Source organism: Zootermopsis nevadensis, unplaced genomic scaffold (assembly GCF_977971745.1).
Source record: "Zootermopsis nevadensis isolate Lab colony 2312 unplaced genomic scaffold, Znev_1.0 Znev_ptg000016l, whole genome shotgun sequence".
NCBI classification, from domain to species: domain Eukaryota; kingdom Metazoa; phylum Arthropoda; class Insecta; order Blattodea; family Termopsidae; genus Zootermopsis; species Zootermopsis nevadensis.
Window position 1 is genome coordinate 11,084,119 of NW_028259148.1, and position 18,168 is coordinate 11,102,286.

The 18,168-nt window shown below is 39.9% G+C and overlaps 1 protein-coding gene and 1 long non-coding RNA gene across 8 annotated transcripts in view; both read right to left on the reverse strand.

Annotated features, from left to right (window-relative positions):
- Positions 1 to 1,126: 1,126 nt before the first annotated feature.
- The window catches only part of LOC110839770 (uncharacterized), a 129,069-nt gene continuing 112,027 nt past the window's right edge, over positions 1,127 to 18,168 (reverse strand). For both annotated transcript variants that reach the window (XR_015535322.1, XR_015535326.1), the window contains one exon: positions 1,127 to 2,271. This is a non-coding gene — a long non-coding RNA (uncharacterized LOC110839770). The remainder of the gene's footprint in view (positions 2,272 to 18,168) is intronic.
- LOC110839768 (uncharacterized) lies at positions 5,035 to 17,981 on the reverse strand. Of its 6 annotated transcripts, none has more exons than XR_015535319.1 (5): positions 10,139 to 10,432; positions 9,428 to 9,538; positions 8,112 to 8,189; positions 6,592 to 6,888; positions 5,035 to 5,911 (listed from the first exon to the last, which is right to left on the reverse strand). XR_015535319.1 is itself a non-coding variant. In XM_087349644.1 (5 exons), the coding sequence occupies exons 2-5, from the start codon at positions 10,205 to 10,207 to the stop codon at positions 6,706 to 6,708; spliced, it is 441 nt and encodes a 146-aa protein (XP_087205770.1). In that variant the 5' UTR covers positions 10,208 to 10,254; positions 17,787 to 17,981; the 3' UTR covers positions 6,579 to 6,705. The 6 variants fall into 6 exon arrangements, 2 of the variants coding, with proteins under 2 accessions (XP_087205770.1, XP_087205771.1); XR_015535318.1 differs by having other exon boundaries at positions 5,035 to 6,005; XR_015535320.1 differs by lacking the exon at positions 5,035 to 5,911 and adding an exon at positions 7,356 to 7,538 and having other exon boundaries at positions 6,579 to 6,888; positions 10,139 to 10,433.

An 18,168-nucleotide genomic window follows, 5' to 3' on the forward strand; every position in this document is an offset into this window, starting at 1 on the left:
TCTGATCATAGGTTGATTAGTCACACCTTAGTCATCAATAAAGTACACGAATAACTCCACCGTCTTTACCTTTTTCATAAACTGAGCCATGGGTGGGACTTCAAAGATACAGCTAGATTCTCACAGTTAGTAGGAAAAGTCAGGGAAATGACAAATGCATGTAAGGAGAGTATTAAGTATTACTGTGTAGGCAGTGGCGTCCCATCCATAAGAGCTGCAGAGTTGCAACACCCCCTATAATTTTTCAAAACTTGAAAAAAATATTTTCTGTGTTTATATAAATTGTAACACTTTATTTCCTCTATATCATTTTAATATTGCCTCTTACGTTGTCATATCCATTAATCGGCTGAACTGACAATAAGTCCGCGGGCGAGGAGTATGAAGCAGAACGGGGCTATCATCTGGCTGCAAGGATTTCAGTGCAGCTGGCCGGTCAAAAGTTGAGAGCGCTGTGTGAGGTGGAGTGAGGGGCAGTTCACTGGTACAGCGCGCATCAGGGCTGCAGTCCCTGCAGCTGGCTCATAGTAAACATGATTGCACGTTACCACGTGTTTTAGACTGGCTTCTGTATTGCAATCTGTTTCGTGGTTATTGTTAATGAGTGTTCAGTAATTCTGTGTGCTGACTATTTTTTGTTCTGATAATGACAATGAGCAAAGGAAGTGTATCATATATACATGACATTACTTTTTCCAAATTCTTTGAGTGAAAAAGGTGATGTAAAAAATCATGGCTGCACTCTTCGGGACTTAGAAATAGCTAAAACATCGTCGATGTAAATTTACTTTTCATTTATTTATATTGTCATGTGTTGAAAACCAATTTTGAGTTTTCCCCCTTGCTCAGGTATGCCACTCCTCAGACTCACGAGTGGCCATTGGGTAGGCGAGCCAGGAAACTAACTTTATTTCGCATGGAAACAAAGCACCGGGTGATCCATAAGAACTGCCTACTATTCACGTGCATCTAATACAGGTATACTCTGTACAAAAATAAGTAGAAACACTACAATATGGCTGACACTTATCAAAAAGCCACGCTTCGCCACTGCATGCACATACAATGGGAATTTAAGGCTGTTGGTGGAATACATTCAAACTGACACAAGGAAATGCAATGTAAATCTTTGTAAAAATGTTTTGTGTTTATTTTCTCTCTGCTTAAATTCTAGTTACATACAGAAATTTGTATCATGTTGGGCTAAAGACAGAAGTCAGTAATTAGATACACTTAAGCAAAGAAACTGTATTGATCATCTAGGATTTGAGGTTTTCACAGCAGTGAGTCTGAAGATTGCTGTCTTCTGGGTTGTTGCGCCATGTGGTCTGGTAGATTTCCACCGAAGTTTCAGAGGTCCATGCTGCCTCCATCGTCAGGGCTATGAATGTACACCGCTAGACCTGCCCAAAGCTCTCCTATTGGTCCCCACGCACTCCAGATTTGCTCTCATTGGCTAGGATCAAGCTACTCCGGTTACTGTCCGGTCCCTATAAACCTGGACCGTTCCGCTCGATTGGCACATTCATCGCCCTGATGATGGAGGCAGCAATGACCTCTGAAACGTTGGTGGAAATCTACCAGACTACACGGCGCAACAACCCAGAGAGACAGCAATCTTCTGTATTAATCATCTTTGCTAGAGCTTACAAAATGTTGAAACGTAGAAGTTAGGCCGTTTGCAAGAGATGCAGAGCAATTTATAGAAATTTTCAAAAGGAATTTAGTTCCATGATTCACCTGAAGCGGATCTGGCGATAACCGTCCACGCCTACAGCGGATGTCCAAAGGTATGCTAGACAGTTATCATAAAATCTTATTGGTGTGAGTCTTAACGGTGAGTGGAGTTCTATGTCAATATTCAGGTCCATGTTAGAGGATTCTGGAACATTAACTACGCCGTCAGGCGTATGAATTTCGTTACGTGAAGTAAAGAAATCCAGATTAAAAAAATTGAAAAGCTGAACGGTTGGAGATCTTTCCTTGTCGAAATTGAAGTCGCCTTTAAACCGTCTCATGCTTCCATAAAAAAAATAGCCATAATTCTGGTGAAACGGGTTGTAAAGGGAAGGAACAAGGTATTTTGGTGTTAACAAATCATGTCCTTTTCGAATTAGCAGTTTTTTTTCGTGGTGAATCTTCTCCAGGAAGAAATGGTTCCTGCCATCGATTAGTTGGCGCATGCGCAGATATATCGATCTCGGCTCTTCGCTCCGCTGATTAGGTTGAGCATGAGACGAAGGCAGGCAGTTGAACCACGTGTAAGGCGTCCTGTAAAAACCATAGTGCAGGGAATTGAACTGGGTGCAAGTTTAAAGCGACCTTGGGCTACGTCACACGAAGGGGTCAAGGGGGACGAAGGCGCCATGTGCTCTGTTATCTTCGCCTCCGACACCCCAACTCAGATTTCTGGATTCCAACGAGATTTCTTTGTCTGTAACTGCAACAGAGCTCGGAAATATTTTGCGACAATCAGGCTCAGGCCATGCGTGAGTCAGGTCCGTGGTCCAACTTGCGCTCAAAGAATTTTCAAATGACAAATGTTATGATTGTATGTAACTTCTCTCTGACATCGGAATCTGCACCCCTGAGGCCAGTGGGTTATCGTGTAACAATCACCGTACCCTATTCAAGATTGCAGAACCTCATAACCTGATGAAGCATTGCAAAATACCCGAAGAACGTCCCACATAAAAGTGCATGAAGAACGATTTTCACTCCGACAGATTCTTAATATGCCAAATGCAACAAAGTCCTTTCAGAGAAGCGGATTTTCAAAATGAGGTACCCGTTAAAGACTTTCGAAATTATCGTTCGGTGAGGGGCTTTTAAATGGGGGGGGGGGGGCTGGACAGCGGCCCATCTTACCCACCGGTTACCTCAAACGGTTTTCGTCAGGGACACAAACATCGCTTTTCTTTTTTTCGGAACATCACGTACGACAGACAGACAGACATAAAAGATCCCGCTGCCAATAACTCATCCTTTTTTCACGTTGAAGCGCTATGCTTTGTGCCTGTCAGCAATCGACTGGGATTCTTCGAACAAAGAAACAAAAGTCCCACAACAGTGGACAGTCGTTCATGGAGGTGGCGCTTTTACCGACACTCACGTGACAGCGAGGAAAATCTCGTCTTCGCGTTGAGATTTGATATTTATTCTTGCTTACGCAAATTCACGCTCGGCATCGAGCAAGGGGTTTCAGAAGAAAGAGCAAGAATTGCTCGATCCAGAGAAGTGAACAGACGATGGCGTGCGGCTGGGATAAACGTAGGTTTTAGTAACGTGCGTTTACGTAATTTGTGATCAAGTCTCCTTGCTAAGTTTCCGGATTACTTCTGACTAAACAAGTCGCTGTGACTGACGGCATCAGTTTCAAGTTGAAAAATAATTTATAGCACGGCTAGAAAGACGCATTTTTACTGTAAAGCACTCAAGACTTCCTGTTTGTGCTTTCCTTCCGCTTTGAACACGGAAGATGATATCAATATCGTAAGTATAATTCAGACCTGTTTAGGGGCTCAAGTTTTGTAGCGGAGCATTTTACAAGCGACTCCGAGTGAGTGGGTTCAGTATTCTGACTTCGCCATTGGACCTAGCACTGAAAATCGGCCTTCTCAAAAATGTTCTGCAAAATAATAACAAAATATAAAGTATATGAATACAATCTCACAGCCACAGTGCGTTGGACGTATTTTGCGAGCGCTGTCAGGTCAGCCACACCACCGCTGCGCTCTCTGGAGACGGACAGAATAACTAACTCCCTAGTAGGAGAACTCGCATGTCCAACGCCAACAACAGAGACCGCCACCGGCCACGATCGTGCGCCAACTTCGTCCATTTGCCATCCTCACATCCCACCTCTCTTCGATCCATCTTGATATTATCCTCCCATCTGCTTCCTGGTCTACCCAGTGGTCTTTTTCCAGAAGGATTCCCTGCCAAAATTCCGTATGCAGTCAGCGTAGTACAACAATGCACTGACGTCATGTCTCGCAGTTTACACTTCCAACAATCAGTTTGCTCACCAAGTTATGTATTATCGTAGGGGTATAACGATCCTGCACCAACTGCATGTGTTATTTTACATCGTATAATAAGAGAATATTATCGCGTTCGGTAAAATTGAAAGGCTTCGTTCGTCGACTGATTCAAGGCGGGCTACGAACTGCGAGGTAGAGCCACTATGAAACTCACCAGGTAGAGTAGGCGAGAGGTTCGAATCGGCCACGACCAGAAACATTACCGCATTTGAAATCTATCGGTTTGTGAGTCAGCACCCACTTCAAAACGCAAATACGCAGAAGGTGATTAATGTTTCCTGCGAACGAAGTCGCGGAATTTGGAGCAGAAATGATGAAGTAACGTTTTGATGACTTCATCATCGAATCCATCTACATATTTCCCATTTTTCCTATGTGCCGACCAGTCTGACCCACCTTTACTTGAAACCTCGTGGTTTATACTTCAGAATCCTAAAATCCATCGAACCAGCGCATATACCACTCTTGCAGTAAGAAGTTATTGAGCGATGCGTGGTAAGAATATGACAAATATTTAGAGAACCTCTGAATATCTTGTCCGTGTCAGCGATGCAGAGGGACCAGGTGGATCGAGAAGGTAGCGGGAGTTTCAGTTATTCATGGAACGTTCTATAAGTTACAGACTGCGTTAAAATGTTAAATTATCTAGAATATTAAATTAGGAAATGATACGTTGAATATAAATGATGATGTCTGGTCTCCGGAGCAGTTCGTATTATGCAGAATCTTACCTTGTCCTCGGACTATGGCTGTGAAGACAGGACATTTGAAAGTTCTTTTTCCCCGATGATTGATGACTCTGATCGATTTGCTTCTATTTTCGCACGTGACTTAATTTTTATTCCATTTTTCATTCTTCAGGATTTGACACTGAAATTTATGTTGGATATTGGCCATTGTACGAGGTATAATGAGTGAGATGGTCCTACTCCCTCTTTCAGATGATTGGCTTTTAATTATACTGGCATCTTTTTATAGTTTTCATTAATTACTTATATTGTTTAGTTTGCAATAATAAATGTTTATGCCGGTTTCAACAATGGACCTCTATGAAAGCCATATATAACACCTCCACCCATTAGGTAGAAAGCCAATTTACAACTCAGTTGGACTTGTTTAAAAAATGATTTAGCAATTCGTGGTGTGAGTAACCCTTATGGACGCACCGCCCCTCGCTGAAAGTCTTCCTGTGGAAATAATCGCCTTTACAGGAAACAGAATTCACGTAGGTTTCCCATTTGTCATGTCATGTTTGTGGGAAAGAGTGGTCTACAGCAGTATGTTTTGTAACTGAATTATTGTCTTCACCATTTTGAATTATCCAATGTATCCCATGTAACATAGTGGCCGCCACTTTAAGTGACTTCCATGTAGTTTGCAATCTTGTGCACAAATGGATTTGGCACTACACATTCTCCATTGATTGCAAATTTACTTTCCTTCAAGGTCTTCACGTGCTAACAACTTTTTTCAGTGGAACCAAATTAGGTTTGGATATTCACAGACGTGCCTCTGAAGTTGGCCGACAGATACCATGAGTTGTACCAAGTACAAGAGTTGCAGTTCACCAAAACCATAGGACTGATTCCTACTTTGTCGATATTGTTAATCACACTGTTTCCTTGTTTTGTAGTTATCACAGACATCAAATTTTCTTAGATTACACTAACATAAGCAAATGCAACGGTGAGGCATAAGCCTCGTGTCCCGCAGGTTTTGTTCTTGTTTCAGCCTTCCAGCATCTCTCTTTGTGAGCCTTGTTTCTGAGAAGAAGTGGTGTTGCCATGGAACTTTGCGATCATCAAGGTCTGGGTGCGCTGCGGTCACCAGTCTGGTACGGGGTGCCAGCCAACATTTCTGGATATTTTCTGTTTCAGAGGAATAAAGAAACTTGCAAAGAGTTGCTGAGGAAGTGTCTTGAGAGTACAGACTACTGTGGCAACAGATTCAGGTACAGGCATTCTGAAAAGTTAGTTGCAGTTGAAAGTCTTTTTTATCGCACTATGGCCTGTTACCAAGGGCTGGGAAAAAGTGGGGTAATTTGAAGTTATAAGATGGCTGTCTTCTGAGTTTAGCAACATGTAACTCGTCGCCGTGGTGATGGAGGCAGTAAGAACCTCTGAAACATTAGAAAACGTCTACCAGACTTCACGGTGCTGAAACCCAGAAGACAGCCATCATTGAACTCACCACTGGGAGAACCTTAAATCTAAGTTGAGGCTATTTCTTTTATGCTAATACTTTTTGACAATCTACTCAAATTTATTAATATTCTTTTGGCTTTAGAGTCAGATAAAGAGTGATAATTTTACATCAACATGTTTTTACTGATAGCAGAATGTAGTTGTTATAATTAATAAATTTAAGACAAGTTTTATAATTTAAAATCAGGAAACTTTGTGATGTTTATGTAAGCCTGTGTCAGTATATAAACAATTCTGTCATTTGGTAGATTCTTCCGTACAAGTTTTAGTTGCATTCTTGAGGAGTCTTGGTAGTGAATGCAAAACGTGAAGAAACGTGGCCTGGTTTAAAAAAAGAGACCGACCTGTAACCCCGAATTGTTGTCTAGTTTAGCGCAATTTCAAAATCGACGCTGCCACCACTTTTGTGGACGTGCTGTAGTTATTCACTGTCTTCTGAGTCCTCGCATCTATCACTGTCACCTGATCCATTTGACGGAATTCTTCTTCTTATCGTTGTCCAAATACAATACACCACATGAACCAGGGGGTGACGAAGGTTGCTGGTGTAGGCCCAGTTCGAGAAAATGTTTCTGCAGATGATTGTTTACAGACACTTCGAACTGTTTTTTACTCACAGGCAGCACATCTTCAGTGTACCTCTATCAATAAAGTAAATTAGCATTATGATCTACTTTACTCCCAATTTCCGAAATTTGACATTTTAGACTCCCAGATTCTTTTGACCGTATAATCAGTGCAGTTTTGCCTAGAATTAGGAAGTTTAATTTTGAAACGATATTTAGGTATAGAATATGCACGCTGATACTCCAGAGACCAAAGCAAGTTGCTTGTGCTTCTAAATGTCGTACAAGGAAATGGTCCAGTTGTTCAAGTCAAAAGGCACTTGTAAGGCTGTGAAAGACTTGATAAATCACACACCCAATAAATACTAAATACGAACCAAGAAGCATAGGACTTAGATCAACCTAACAAGTCACTTCTGTGACAGTTATAGTGCACAGATTTGTAGGTAGTTTTATCAAATGCATTTTGTGAGCTCTGTTTGATTTCTGATATATTTATGAGCCTTTGTATCAGACGTTTCTGAAGTCTTTCACAGTCTTACCAGCGTCTGGCCCACAGAATTCATTGGAATCCACGAGGAAATGCCACAGTGCTGCTATCATGTGTGTGCATGGTGGTATAAATTTGAACTGCACATTCCAATTTTGAACAAATTTTGTGCACCCTTGTACAGTGTGTTGGCAGCTCATCTTTTGTGTGCGATTATTACTAGATGGTGTGGGGTCTGTAAATGATAAAAGTTTCAAGTGAGGTTATGTTCTGACAAACTGGACTATTCCATTTTAAGGAAAATAATGTGTATTTATATACTTCTAAATTTAGAGTTTATGTCAGTTAGTGTGGAAATAGAAGTGTAAATATCATTGCTGATATAGGACCTTTGTCCCATTTTTGTAAATAAATTAGTAAAGTGTAAGTTTGCACCAGAGAAGATTCAAATATCCATGTTTTGCAACCTGTTGTTATGCTGTTATGTATAAAGGAACAAACTTTGTCACATACAATACACCATCTTCATCCTCATCAGTGTATAATTAAATTCTGGGCATCAAGTTTCAGCCACTCAGGACCGTCTTTGGTCCATCATGGATACATTTCTTATTCTGAACCAGAGTTTGCCACTGTTTGAAATTATGTATTGTGGAAGGAACTGTGTTCATCTCCTGCCTGCAGGTTCTTTTGTGGCTCCAAACCCTCAGATTATTATAATGCATTGCCTTACTAGTTTACATTATTCATACTTAACATAAAACAATGAACTCATTGTTCTCCGACTATCAGGGTATGAGATACTCACAAAGCTGTATCCTATGCCTCGCAACATTTCCGGGGCCATGTAGGGGGCTGTACCGCACACAGATTTTGCACGTTTCTCCTGATGAAGGAAAAAGCATTTTAAATAACCGTAAAAGAGATATCAGACAGGAAGCAACTAGAAATTAACTGTTTGGTAACTGGAACAAAGCTCTGAGCTTGGCTTTAGACTGAAGACATGAAAATTAGACAATTCCAGCAACTCCTGCCATCATAACCTATTTCTGTAAGATCCCTCTTGTCTTAATACTGTATTCCCATCTGCTTCCCACTTTTCCAAGCTAGCAAAGTGCAGGAGTTTCTCCCACCTGAATTATGTAGCATTTTTTCTCTCCCTATATGTCCATCCCACTGTATGTAAACTCCATAATTTCCTCATCATAAGTACAATTTTTTTTATTGAGGCTGAAAAATCTAAAGTAGCTCCTGTTTGAACAGAATTTTCTAATTTTTTGTATCTAAGACTAGCCCCTTACTTTATCCCCCTACGCATCCAAAATTGCCCATTCTTTAAACTTCAAAGTAAGACCCAGGTTTATATATGTAATATTGTGACGTGTTGCCGTGAGAGCAGCACAACAATGTAAATAAACAGTTTAGTTGTCTGTTTATTGACATTGTTGCGTTTGGCATTGTTGTATTAGTTTATAATTGTTGTGTTTGTTTATAGACATTGTTGCGATTGACATTGTTGTATTCGTTTATAATTGTTGTGTTTGTTTATAGACATTGTTGCGTTTGGCATTGTTGTATTCGTTTATAATTGTTGTGTCTGTTTAATGACATTGTTGCGTTTGTTTAAAAGCCGATTGACAATCGGCTTTGAGAAGAGTGTGGAAAGAACAGAGCTGTGAATCGGGCGTAAGAGAAGTGTGTGGTAGAGTCGAGTGAGTGGAGCCAACGAGCGGTCTGGAGTGGCGCTCAGTAAGGACAGGGAGGCTGCGTGTGAGAGCACCGGGTACGTGGACCGTGGCGGCCGAGGAGCCAGCGTGTGTCCAGTGGGATGCTACGGGCCGACGCTGAGAAAGGACAGGTTGGCTGCGTGTATATCTGGTATAGTGGACAGCATGTTAATGGTTTCTGAATTGCATAACAGCAACAATTTATGAAACTCTAATAGAGCTGTAGGTATTAGTTCTGAGTTCATCCCGTCAGATTGAAAGAATTTGTGACATTTTTGTTGCACTTTTTCCATTAAGAATTGCTCTGAAATAAGTAGGGCCAGACAGACACTGGTCCATGTAGCCTATGTGACCCTGCAGGTAAACCCAACAAAAGATAAGGCGGATTTAAGTTTACCTTTGAGTGGCGGCCGAAGATTTTGCACAGCCCATAATCAGAGACTGCGATGTGGCCGCGTGAATCAATCAGGATATTCTCTGGTTTCAAATCTCGATGTATTATTCTGATCTGAAGGAAACAAAATAAGATATTACTTGCAAAGTTTCATAAAAGATGGGACATGTTGCATTCTAAATGTGGTAGAAAGATTAGTATTATAATTTTGTTTCCAGCTAGATATCAGTTTAATTATGAGCTTAAAATCTGTACTCCACCCCCGATATTGTCAGGGTGATTAAGTCTAGAAGAATGATATTGGGGGGGGGCATGAGGCACGCATGGATGGAACAAGAGGTGTGCACCGGTTATTAGTTGGAAAGCCTGTGGGGAAGAGACCGCTGGGGAGACCTAGACATAGATGTGAGGATAATGTCATACAGGATCTATGGGAGGTAGGCGTTGAAGGTGACTGGATTTTGTTGGCATAGGACGGGGTCCGGTGGAGGGCTTTGGTTAATTTGTGATGAACCTTCGTGTTCGGTAAGCCGTTTAGTTAGTTATCAATTTAATTAAGCTGCCATATGTACTGTTATTGTTGTTTCCCACAGAAAGAAAAATTACATAATGTATGCAGAGCAGAAATAAAGTACTGAATGCAATCAAAAACTGTTGCGGCCACATAGCCACTTAGGTAGTTTATTTCAGACAAGTGAAGTGAAGTTTGCTTACTTGATGCAGGTATTCCACAGCCAGGACTATCTCTGCTAGGTATAGTCTTGCTGCAGTCTCCGTAAACATGCCCCACTAACAGAGCAAATGGTACAAGTCTCCACCAGGACAATAGTCTGGAAAAATAATAATGCATTATTGTTACTGTAAGGACACTTAATCATACTAGGGGTAAGTGAGTACTACTGCGTTATCTGTTGAATTTGACAATGGAGTTACTGCAATGTTATCCTCTGCAGAAGACTGGAAACTGAGAGATTGTTTACAAAGAAGCAGCAGACTTGTTTGTCAGTGGGGGATGAAACACAATCTGTAGACGGTCCTGTTGTACATCTCTTTGCGAGACAAAACCCACAGCCCATGCAGGACACTGCACTCCATGTTTGAGAAGCAAATAAATAATACGCTGACCTTTCTTCCTCCGGTCGACATGGTGGTCACTCCTCGTGCTTTTACAGCTATGTACACTATAGGCTACTGTATACAGTTATGAGTCCTGAGTAAACATGTTTCCTCACACAAAACATGAATGATAGGTGTTGGTAGAAACTTTGCAGAATATCACAGTGTGTTAACTCAACAGCACGCAACTTGTGTTGACTGGAATCATTCAAACTGATGTACACTCAGTACACCAGACCACCTTGCTCAGCAGGAGGATTTGCCTTATCATACATACTGTCTGTCTGTCTAAAGTAATAACTAACTCAAACTTGAAGGCATCCTGAATGTGGTCCTAAATATATTAAATGAAATGAAGAACACTCCCTCTGTTGCAGCTGCTGGCAGTGACCATTAAATTAAAAAGAGAAACTAAGAAATGATGAAACTAGAAAAATGAGGTGAAACGCTGGAAAACTAATGAGTGTCGGCTGTTGATTTCTCTTGTGCGTGTTAGGAGGGATGCGCATCTCTGCAGATGAAGGTCAAGCTAGTTCTTCGCTCAGATAGACAGTACATATATCTGTAAACCTTTATTGGATTCACAAAATTAGACTAACTACAGGAAGTGGAATAAGGGACATACAGATGTGCACAAATTAAAATATCAGTTAGGTTTCACGGAAGATAGAGGTTTAATAACGATTTTAAGATGTTGCACTAAAAGCACTGTTATGCAGAAGATAGACCTAAGTACAGCAAATTTGTCCGTATAATCTTTAATAGTTTTGACACTAATTAACACAATTTTGAAGGTTTTGATTCTGGCAGAGTACGCATATTCTCAAAACATGGAATGTTAGGAATTTTAGTTTGAAGCTGGTTCTTATTCTTTGTGTTACTAGGGTGATGGGGGCAGCGAGTACCTCTGCAGCATTGTAAATTTTACTGCATTACTTGGCACTACAAGGCACTGACACTTCTGTTGTTAAATTGTTCACTTTGCTTCTCAACCATCCTGGAATCAGGAATTGTTTTTCATGTACTCACCAAGTGCGAGACAGATCTTGGACTTTGTCTGGAAGGCGTAACAGAGTTCTACCAAGAATGGACATCTGGAGCAGCGTTTATGGACGTTCAACTCTGTTTGGTAATATTCTGTGTTGCCTTCATTGGGGATATCCATGACTTTCATCGCATATATCATGTTCTTGTCCATGCCGCAGTTCTTCCTCGTCATGAAGACTTTTCCAAAACCTGTAACAGCACACGGTTATGATTCTTGTTTCTTTCTGCTCAACAGTGGTCTCAGGTATTTGTAGACTGTCCCTTTATAAAGATCATTATTGTTTATAAACGTTATGTGAAATATCAAACATTTATGTGATTGTGTGCATTTAGTGCTAACATTATAAAAGAAAATTAAATTAAATCAAAATACACATTTTGACAACAATACCATTTTTTTTCTCATTGCTGACTATTTTCTTGAATGTTATCTGGAAAGATTGGACTGAAAAATGGTAACCATTATTATTATTACAAATTTATAATGTTAGCACTAAATGCACACAGTCACATAAATGTTTGATATTTCTTAAAAGTTTATAAACAATAATGATCTTTATAAAGGGACAGTCTACAAATACCTGAGACCACTGTTGAGCAGAAAGAAACAAGAATCATAACCGTGTACCATTGCAGGTTTTGGAAAGGTGTACAAAATGAGGAAGAAATGCGGAATGGACTAGAACATGATATATGCAATGAAAGTCATGGATATCCCCAATGAAGGCAACACAGAATATTACCAAACAGAGTTGAACGTCCATAAACGCTGCTCCAGATGTCCATTCTTGGTAGAACTCTGTTACGCCTTCCAGACAAAGTCCAAGATCTGTCTCGCACTTGGTAAGTACATAAAAACAATTCCTGATTCCAGGATGGTTGAGAAGCAAAGTGAACAATTTAACAACAGAAGTGTCAGTGCCTTGTAGTGCCAAGTAATGCAGTAAAATTTACAATGCTGCAGAGGTACTCGCTGCCCCCATCACCCTAGTAACACAAAGAATAAGAACTAGCTTCAAACTTAAATTCCTAACAATCCATGTTTTGAGAATATGCGTACTCTGCCAGAATCAAAACCTTCAAAATTGTGTTAATTAGTGTCAAAACTCTCCCCCGCAGGTATTTCCACCTTGGCGTGGTGGGGGGGCTTGGGTGTCCCGATAATCCCGAGAGCTATGCCGGCGGTAGCTTTGCTACCGGCAGGGTCTCCCAAGCCGGACAGGTCAAGGGTAGGGACCAGACTAAGAGAAATACCCTGGTCCTCCAGGTTGGGGGTTGGATCGTAGGGCCAACACCCCTACATCTGTAAAAAATTATATATGTTGAGAAGCCTCTATTGAAGCCTCGGATGAATGGGAAAAGAATGTATGGCAACGACCTTGGCGATGGAATATGGCTTTCGAATTTGGCACTTGGAACGTCAGAACCCTTTATAAAACTGGAGCCCTACTATCAGTTATCTCACAAATACAAAAATATAATATATCAGTAACATCTGTCCAAGAAACCAGGTGGCATGGGAGTGGAATTAGTGATGTGAAGAAGCACACTGTGCTATATAGTGGGAAGAATGAAGGTAGACATGAATATGGAGTAGCATTTATTGTAGGACCAAGATTTAAAAATTACATTTTAGATTATCAAGCCATCAATGAGAGAATGTGTGTGATGAGACTTAAGATGAAATTCTACAATGTAGCAATGATTAACTTATATGCTCCAACAGAAGAGACAGAGTCGAACGAGAAAGACGAATTCTACCATAAACTGGAAAGGGTGTTAGATGCTTTACCATCGAATGATGTTAAAATAATTTTAGGCGACTTTAACGCCAAGATAGGAAAGGAAGAGGAATTTAGAAGCATCATTGGGAGGAACAGCTTACATGATATCTCCAATGATAATGGGAGACGACTGATAGACTTTGCTGAGAGTAAGAATATGGTAGTAAGTTCAACACAGTTCGCGCATAAGAACATACATAAGCAGACATGGAGGTCACCAAATGGCCAAGTGTTTAATCAAATAGACCATGTATTAATAGATAAGAGAAGAGCTTCGGGAATACAAGATGTGAGGTCATTTAGAGGGGCTGACGGAGATACAGATCACTACCTCGTTAGAGCAAGATACCTGTGTAAGATAACCAGGACACCAAGACAGAATTTGGAAAAAAATCCTAAAATAAAGGTGGTGGCTCTGGAAGAACAAGAAATTAAATTTAACTACCAACAATCCATTGTAAGAGAATTTGAAGACCGGAAAGAGAAGATGGAGGAAGGAGTCGAGACTTGTTGGGAAGAGTTGAAAGCAGTGATTAAGAGAGCAACGGAAGAAAATATCGGATATGAGGAAAAGATACCAAGGAATGAATGGTATGATGATGAATGTGCAGCAAGTCTCGAGGAAAGGAATGTAGCGCGTAAAATATATCTGGGGCGCCCAACAAGAATTAAATACAAAGAGTATCAGGAGAAACGTAGAAAAGCGAATCATATATGTAGATGGAAAAAAAGAGCAGTATACAATAAACGCTTGGAACAGACACAACAATTATAAACGAATACAACAATGCCAAACGCAACAATGTCTATAAACAAACAACAATTATAAACGAATACAACAATGCCAAACGCAACAATGTATATAAACAAACACAACAATTATAAAAGAATACAACAATGTCTTGACGTCATCAACAATATCACCTTGAATTTTTTTATACACGGCATTGTTGTGGAACAACAATGCAGTGTACACAACAATGCCGAGTAAACAAATAATGCTTAGTACCAAGCCAGTGGCATTATCACTGCTCTACAAGCAGCACGTCGTCTCCGAACAGCGACATTAGACTATTTAAGAAATGAAGAAAAGTGAAAGAAGACGTTGCCAACTCCAACAAGGTAATCTGATACTCATTCGATATATTACGATTACGAAAACTATTATGAAAACTGACTTTATGATCGATTTTAAGACAAAGATTTGCAAGGGTGGGGCTGGACGTAAAAAGTTGACGTTGGCTTTTCAAACACTTGACCAACCCCCCCGAAGTGTTTTAACTCCCATTCTGTGGGGAGTTTAGTTTCTTACTCAAGGGTTAAAACACTTGAATAAGACACTAAATTAACCCCCCAAAGGGGGTACGTGCTTGTTTTATTATTGTTTACTATACATTCTTTGATTAGAGGGAACTCAAATAACGGAGGTAGTGTTTGATTTTAGTAATTACAAATTTAAAATTACATAATTAAAATATCATTATCATAACTGTATGGAATATTATTTTTTTCTAACTAAGCATCTCTAAGTGTATATGTTCTTGGTGTGCGGGGGAAAACCATCCATGAGTTATCAGCTGGGCACAGGGAATGGATTTTTCTCTCCGATGGCAGCATTGTAAGCCCAGACAGGCAAATATCTTTGTGGGAGAAGTATTTCGGCCCGCAGCCAGGTACGTACTGTATCATGCCAAAGGCCAGTTGTTATCTGGCTTGTGAGAGCGATGAAGTCTCTGTCTCAATTGAAATCTCGCCACCCAGCCGTTCGTTTTGGTTGGAATTTGTATGTTTCCATAATGCTTGTAACGGACGACGGAGTGGGTGTGAAATATCGAGAGACCATAATGCATTGATCCAGTTACCGCGATGTTGATAAAGAGTAGTAGGTCTGCGCTGTTTCAAAAATAAGTATAACCCAAAAGGTCACATCATTCGAGAATTATTAATTATAATATATACTACATAAAATTGTCTGCGGCCAGACTTCGATATTTTGTACATCAATGACAAAGGCGGGACAGTTAACTTCTTGAGTAAAAAAACTATCCAAATTTCTCCTTATAGAGTTTTAGAAAACTCATCATGACTATTTGTGATGAGATTTAACTCGCATTAGATGTGCGTTCCTTTGATACAGACCGGCAACTTTACGACACTAGGCAAGTATAAAAAAAATACCACACGGACTAAAGTCTTAGAAGTAAACAAACAAATTTTGGTCATTAACATTTTTTAGCGTAAATTGCTGTCTGTGTAAAATCTATAATCGACCTTTTTTTCAGTCTTTAAGGTGGAGGAAGATGTGTGTTTGCTGTACGTCGCTTTGAAAATCCTGACAGGATTTATGATGCTGTATGGAATATTCAGGGTGAGTAATGACGTTTCAGAGGCCCTTGTTGCCTCCATCATCAGCATATCTGAAACCTTATTAAAGTTCTACCAGTCTACACCTCATAATGACCCACGAGACATCCGTCTTAATACTTGCTGTCATAAAAACATGAATTCTCACTTATATGAAATGTTTGTGTTCTAGGACGAAACGAAATGGGTGCGACGAGGCCTGGTGGTTTTCTCGATTATTCTGCTGCGAGATTTGTACTCTTATATCTCGGGCACTTGTTATGTAGCAAGTTATGTCAGCATTTGGACACCCTTAAACTACCATAAATATTCCATCCTTCTTATACGTAAGTGTTGCTCATACTAATGCATTTGTTGCACTATTCTTAACTCCTGAATGTGTGATATAATTTTGGTCTTATTATTCACTTTCGAAATTTTATCAAATTTTCTATATCTACATGCCCTACCAATCTCATATTTGATTAAATCACCCTAATACTAATACAACTTAAGTCATATCACACATTCAGGAGTTAAGAATACTGCAACAAATGCATTAGTATGAGCAACACTTACGTATAAGAAGGATGGAATATTTATGGTAGTTTAAGGGTGTCCAAATGCTGACATAACTTGCTACATAACAAGTGCCCGAGATATAAGAGTACAAATCTCGCAGCAGAATAATCGAGAAAACCACCAGGCCTCGTCGCACCCATTTCGTTTCGTCCTAGAACACAAACATTTCATATAAGTGAGAATTCATGTTTTTATGACAGCAAGTATTAAGACGGATGTCTCGTGGGTCATTATGAGGTGTAGACTGGTAGAACTTTAATAAGGTTTCAGATATGCTGATGATGGAGGCAACAAGGGCCTCTGAAACGTCATTACTCACCCTGAATATTCCATACAGCATCATAAATCCTGTCAGGATTTTCAAAGCGACGTACAGCAAACACACATCTTCCTCCACCTTAAAGACTGAAAAAAAGGTCGATTATAGATTTTACACAGACAGCAATTTACGCTAAAAAATGTTAATGACCAAAATTTGTTTGTTTACTTCTAAGACTTTAGTCCGTGTGGTATTTTTTTTATACTTGCCTAGTGTCGTAAAGTTGCCGGTCTGTATCAAAGGAACGCACATCTAATGCGAGTTAAATCTCATCACAAATAGTCATGATGAGTTTTCTAAAACTCTATAAGGAGAAATTTGGATAGTTTTTTTACTCAAGAAGTTAACTGTCCCGCCTTTGTCATTGATGTACAAAATATCGAAGTCTGGCCGCAGACAATTTTATGTAGTATATATTATAATTAATAATTCTCGAATGATGTGACCTTTTGGGTTATACTTATTTTTGAAACAGCGCAGACCTACTACTCTTTATCAACATCGCGGTAACTGGATCAATGCATTATGGTCTCTCGATATTTCACACCCACTCCGTCGTCAGTTACAAGCATTATGAAAACATACAAATTTCAACCAAAACGAACGGCTGGGTGGCGAGATTTCAATTGAGACAGAGACTTCATCGCTCTCACAAGCCAGATAACTGGCCTTTGGCATGATACAGTACGTACCTGGCTGCGGGCCGAAAAACTTCTCACACAAAGATATTCGCCTGTCTGGGCTTACAATGCTGCCATCGGAGAGAAAAATCCATTCCCTGTGCCCAGCTGATAACTCATGGATGGTTTTCCCCCGCACACCAAGAACATATACACTTAGAGATGCTTAGTTAGAAAAAAATAATATTCCATACAGTTATGATAATGGTATTTCAATTATGTAATTTTAAATTTGTAATTACGAAAAACAAGCACTACCTCCTTTATTTGAGTTCCCTCTAATCAAAGAATGTATAGTAAACAATAATAAAACAAGCACGTACCAGGGTCAAAACAGTAAAGCAAATTGCCACAAATCTGAAGAAATTTACTTCTGTGAAAAGCGACCTCATCTGGAAAAAACAACAATAGTATTTCATTAAGATACAATGTCTTATTTTTCCTTGCAATGACAGTTTCTCAAATTTTGCCAGAGTTCTACATTAAATTACCTTCTTCGTTTAATCTGTAAATATGTTTATTATAAGATCCTGTCATGGGAATATCCATGACAACGACTCATTGTTACGCAACAAAGATGTCCAAAATAATTCACCGAAGTTGTTTCAACAATGAGCCAAATTTCAGATTATTTATAAATAATAACTAGAGCAGGGCGCTCCTTTCGGAGCTCGTAGGGGGGGGGGGTTGTCAAGTTTGTGAAACGCAACCAACCTTGTGTAAGAAACTAAACTAACCGCCCCGAATTGAGGGTTAAAACAATTGACTGGGGGTTAGTTTAGTCTCATTCAAGTGTTTTAATCCCTGAGTAAGAAACTAAACTTACCCTCCAAATAGGTGGGGTTTAAACACTTGACAACTTTGTTGGGGTTG

Coding starts and splice junctions, on each gene's coding strand:
- LOC110839768 (XM_087349644.1), bottom strand. CDS start 10,207: ATGTTTACGGAGACTGCAGCAAGACTATACCTAGCAGAGATAGTCCTG. Junction 9,539..10,138: donor CTGTGGAATACCTGCATCAA/GTAAGCAAACTT, acceptor TGTTTCCTTCAG/ATCAGAATAATACATCGAGA. Junction 6,889..8,111: donor GAGGCATAGGATACAGCTTT/GTGAGTATCTCA, acceptor CTTTATTGATAG/AGGTACACTGAAGATGTGCT.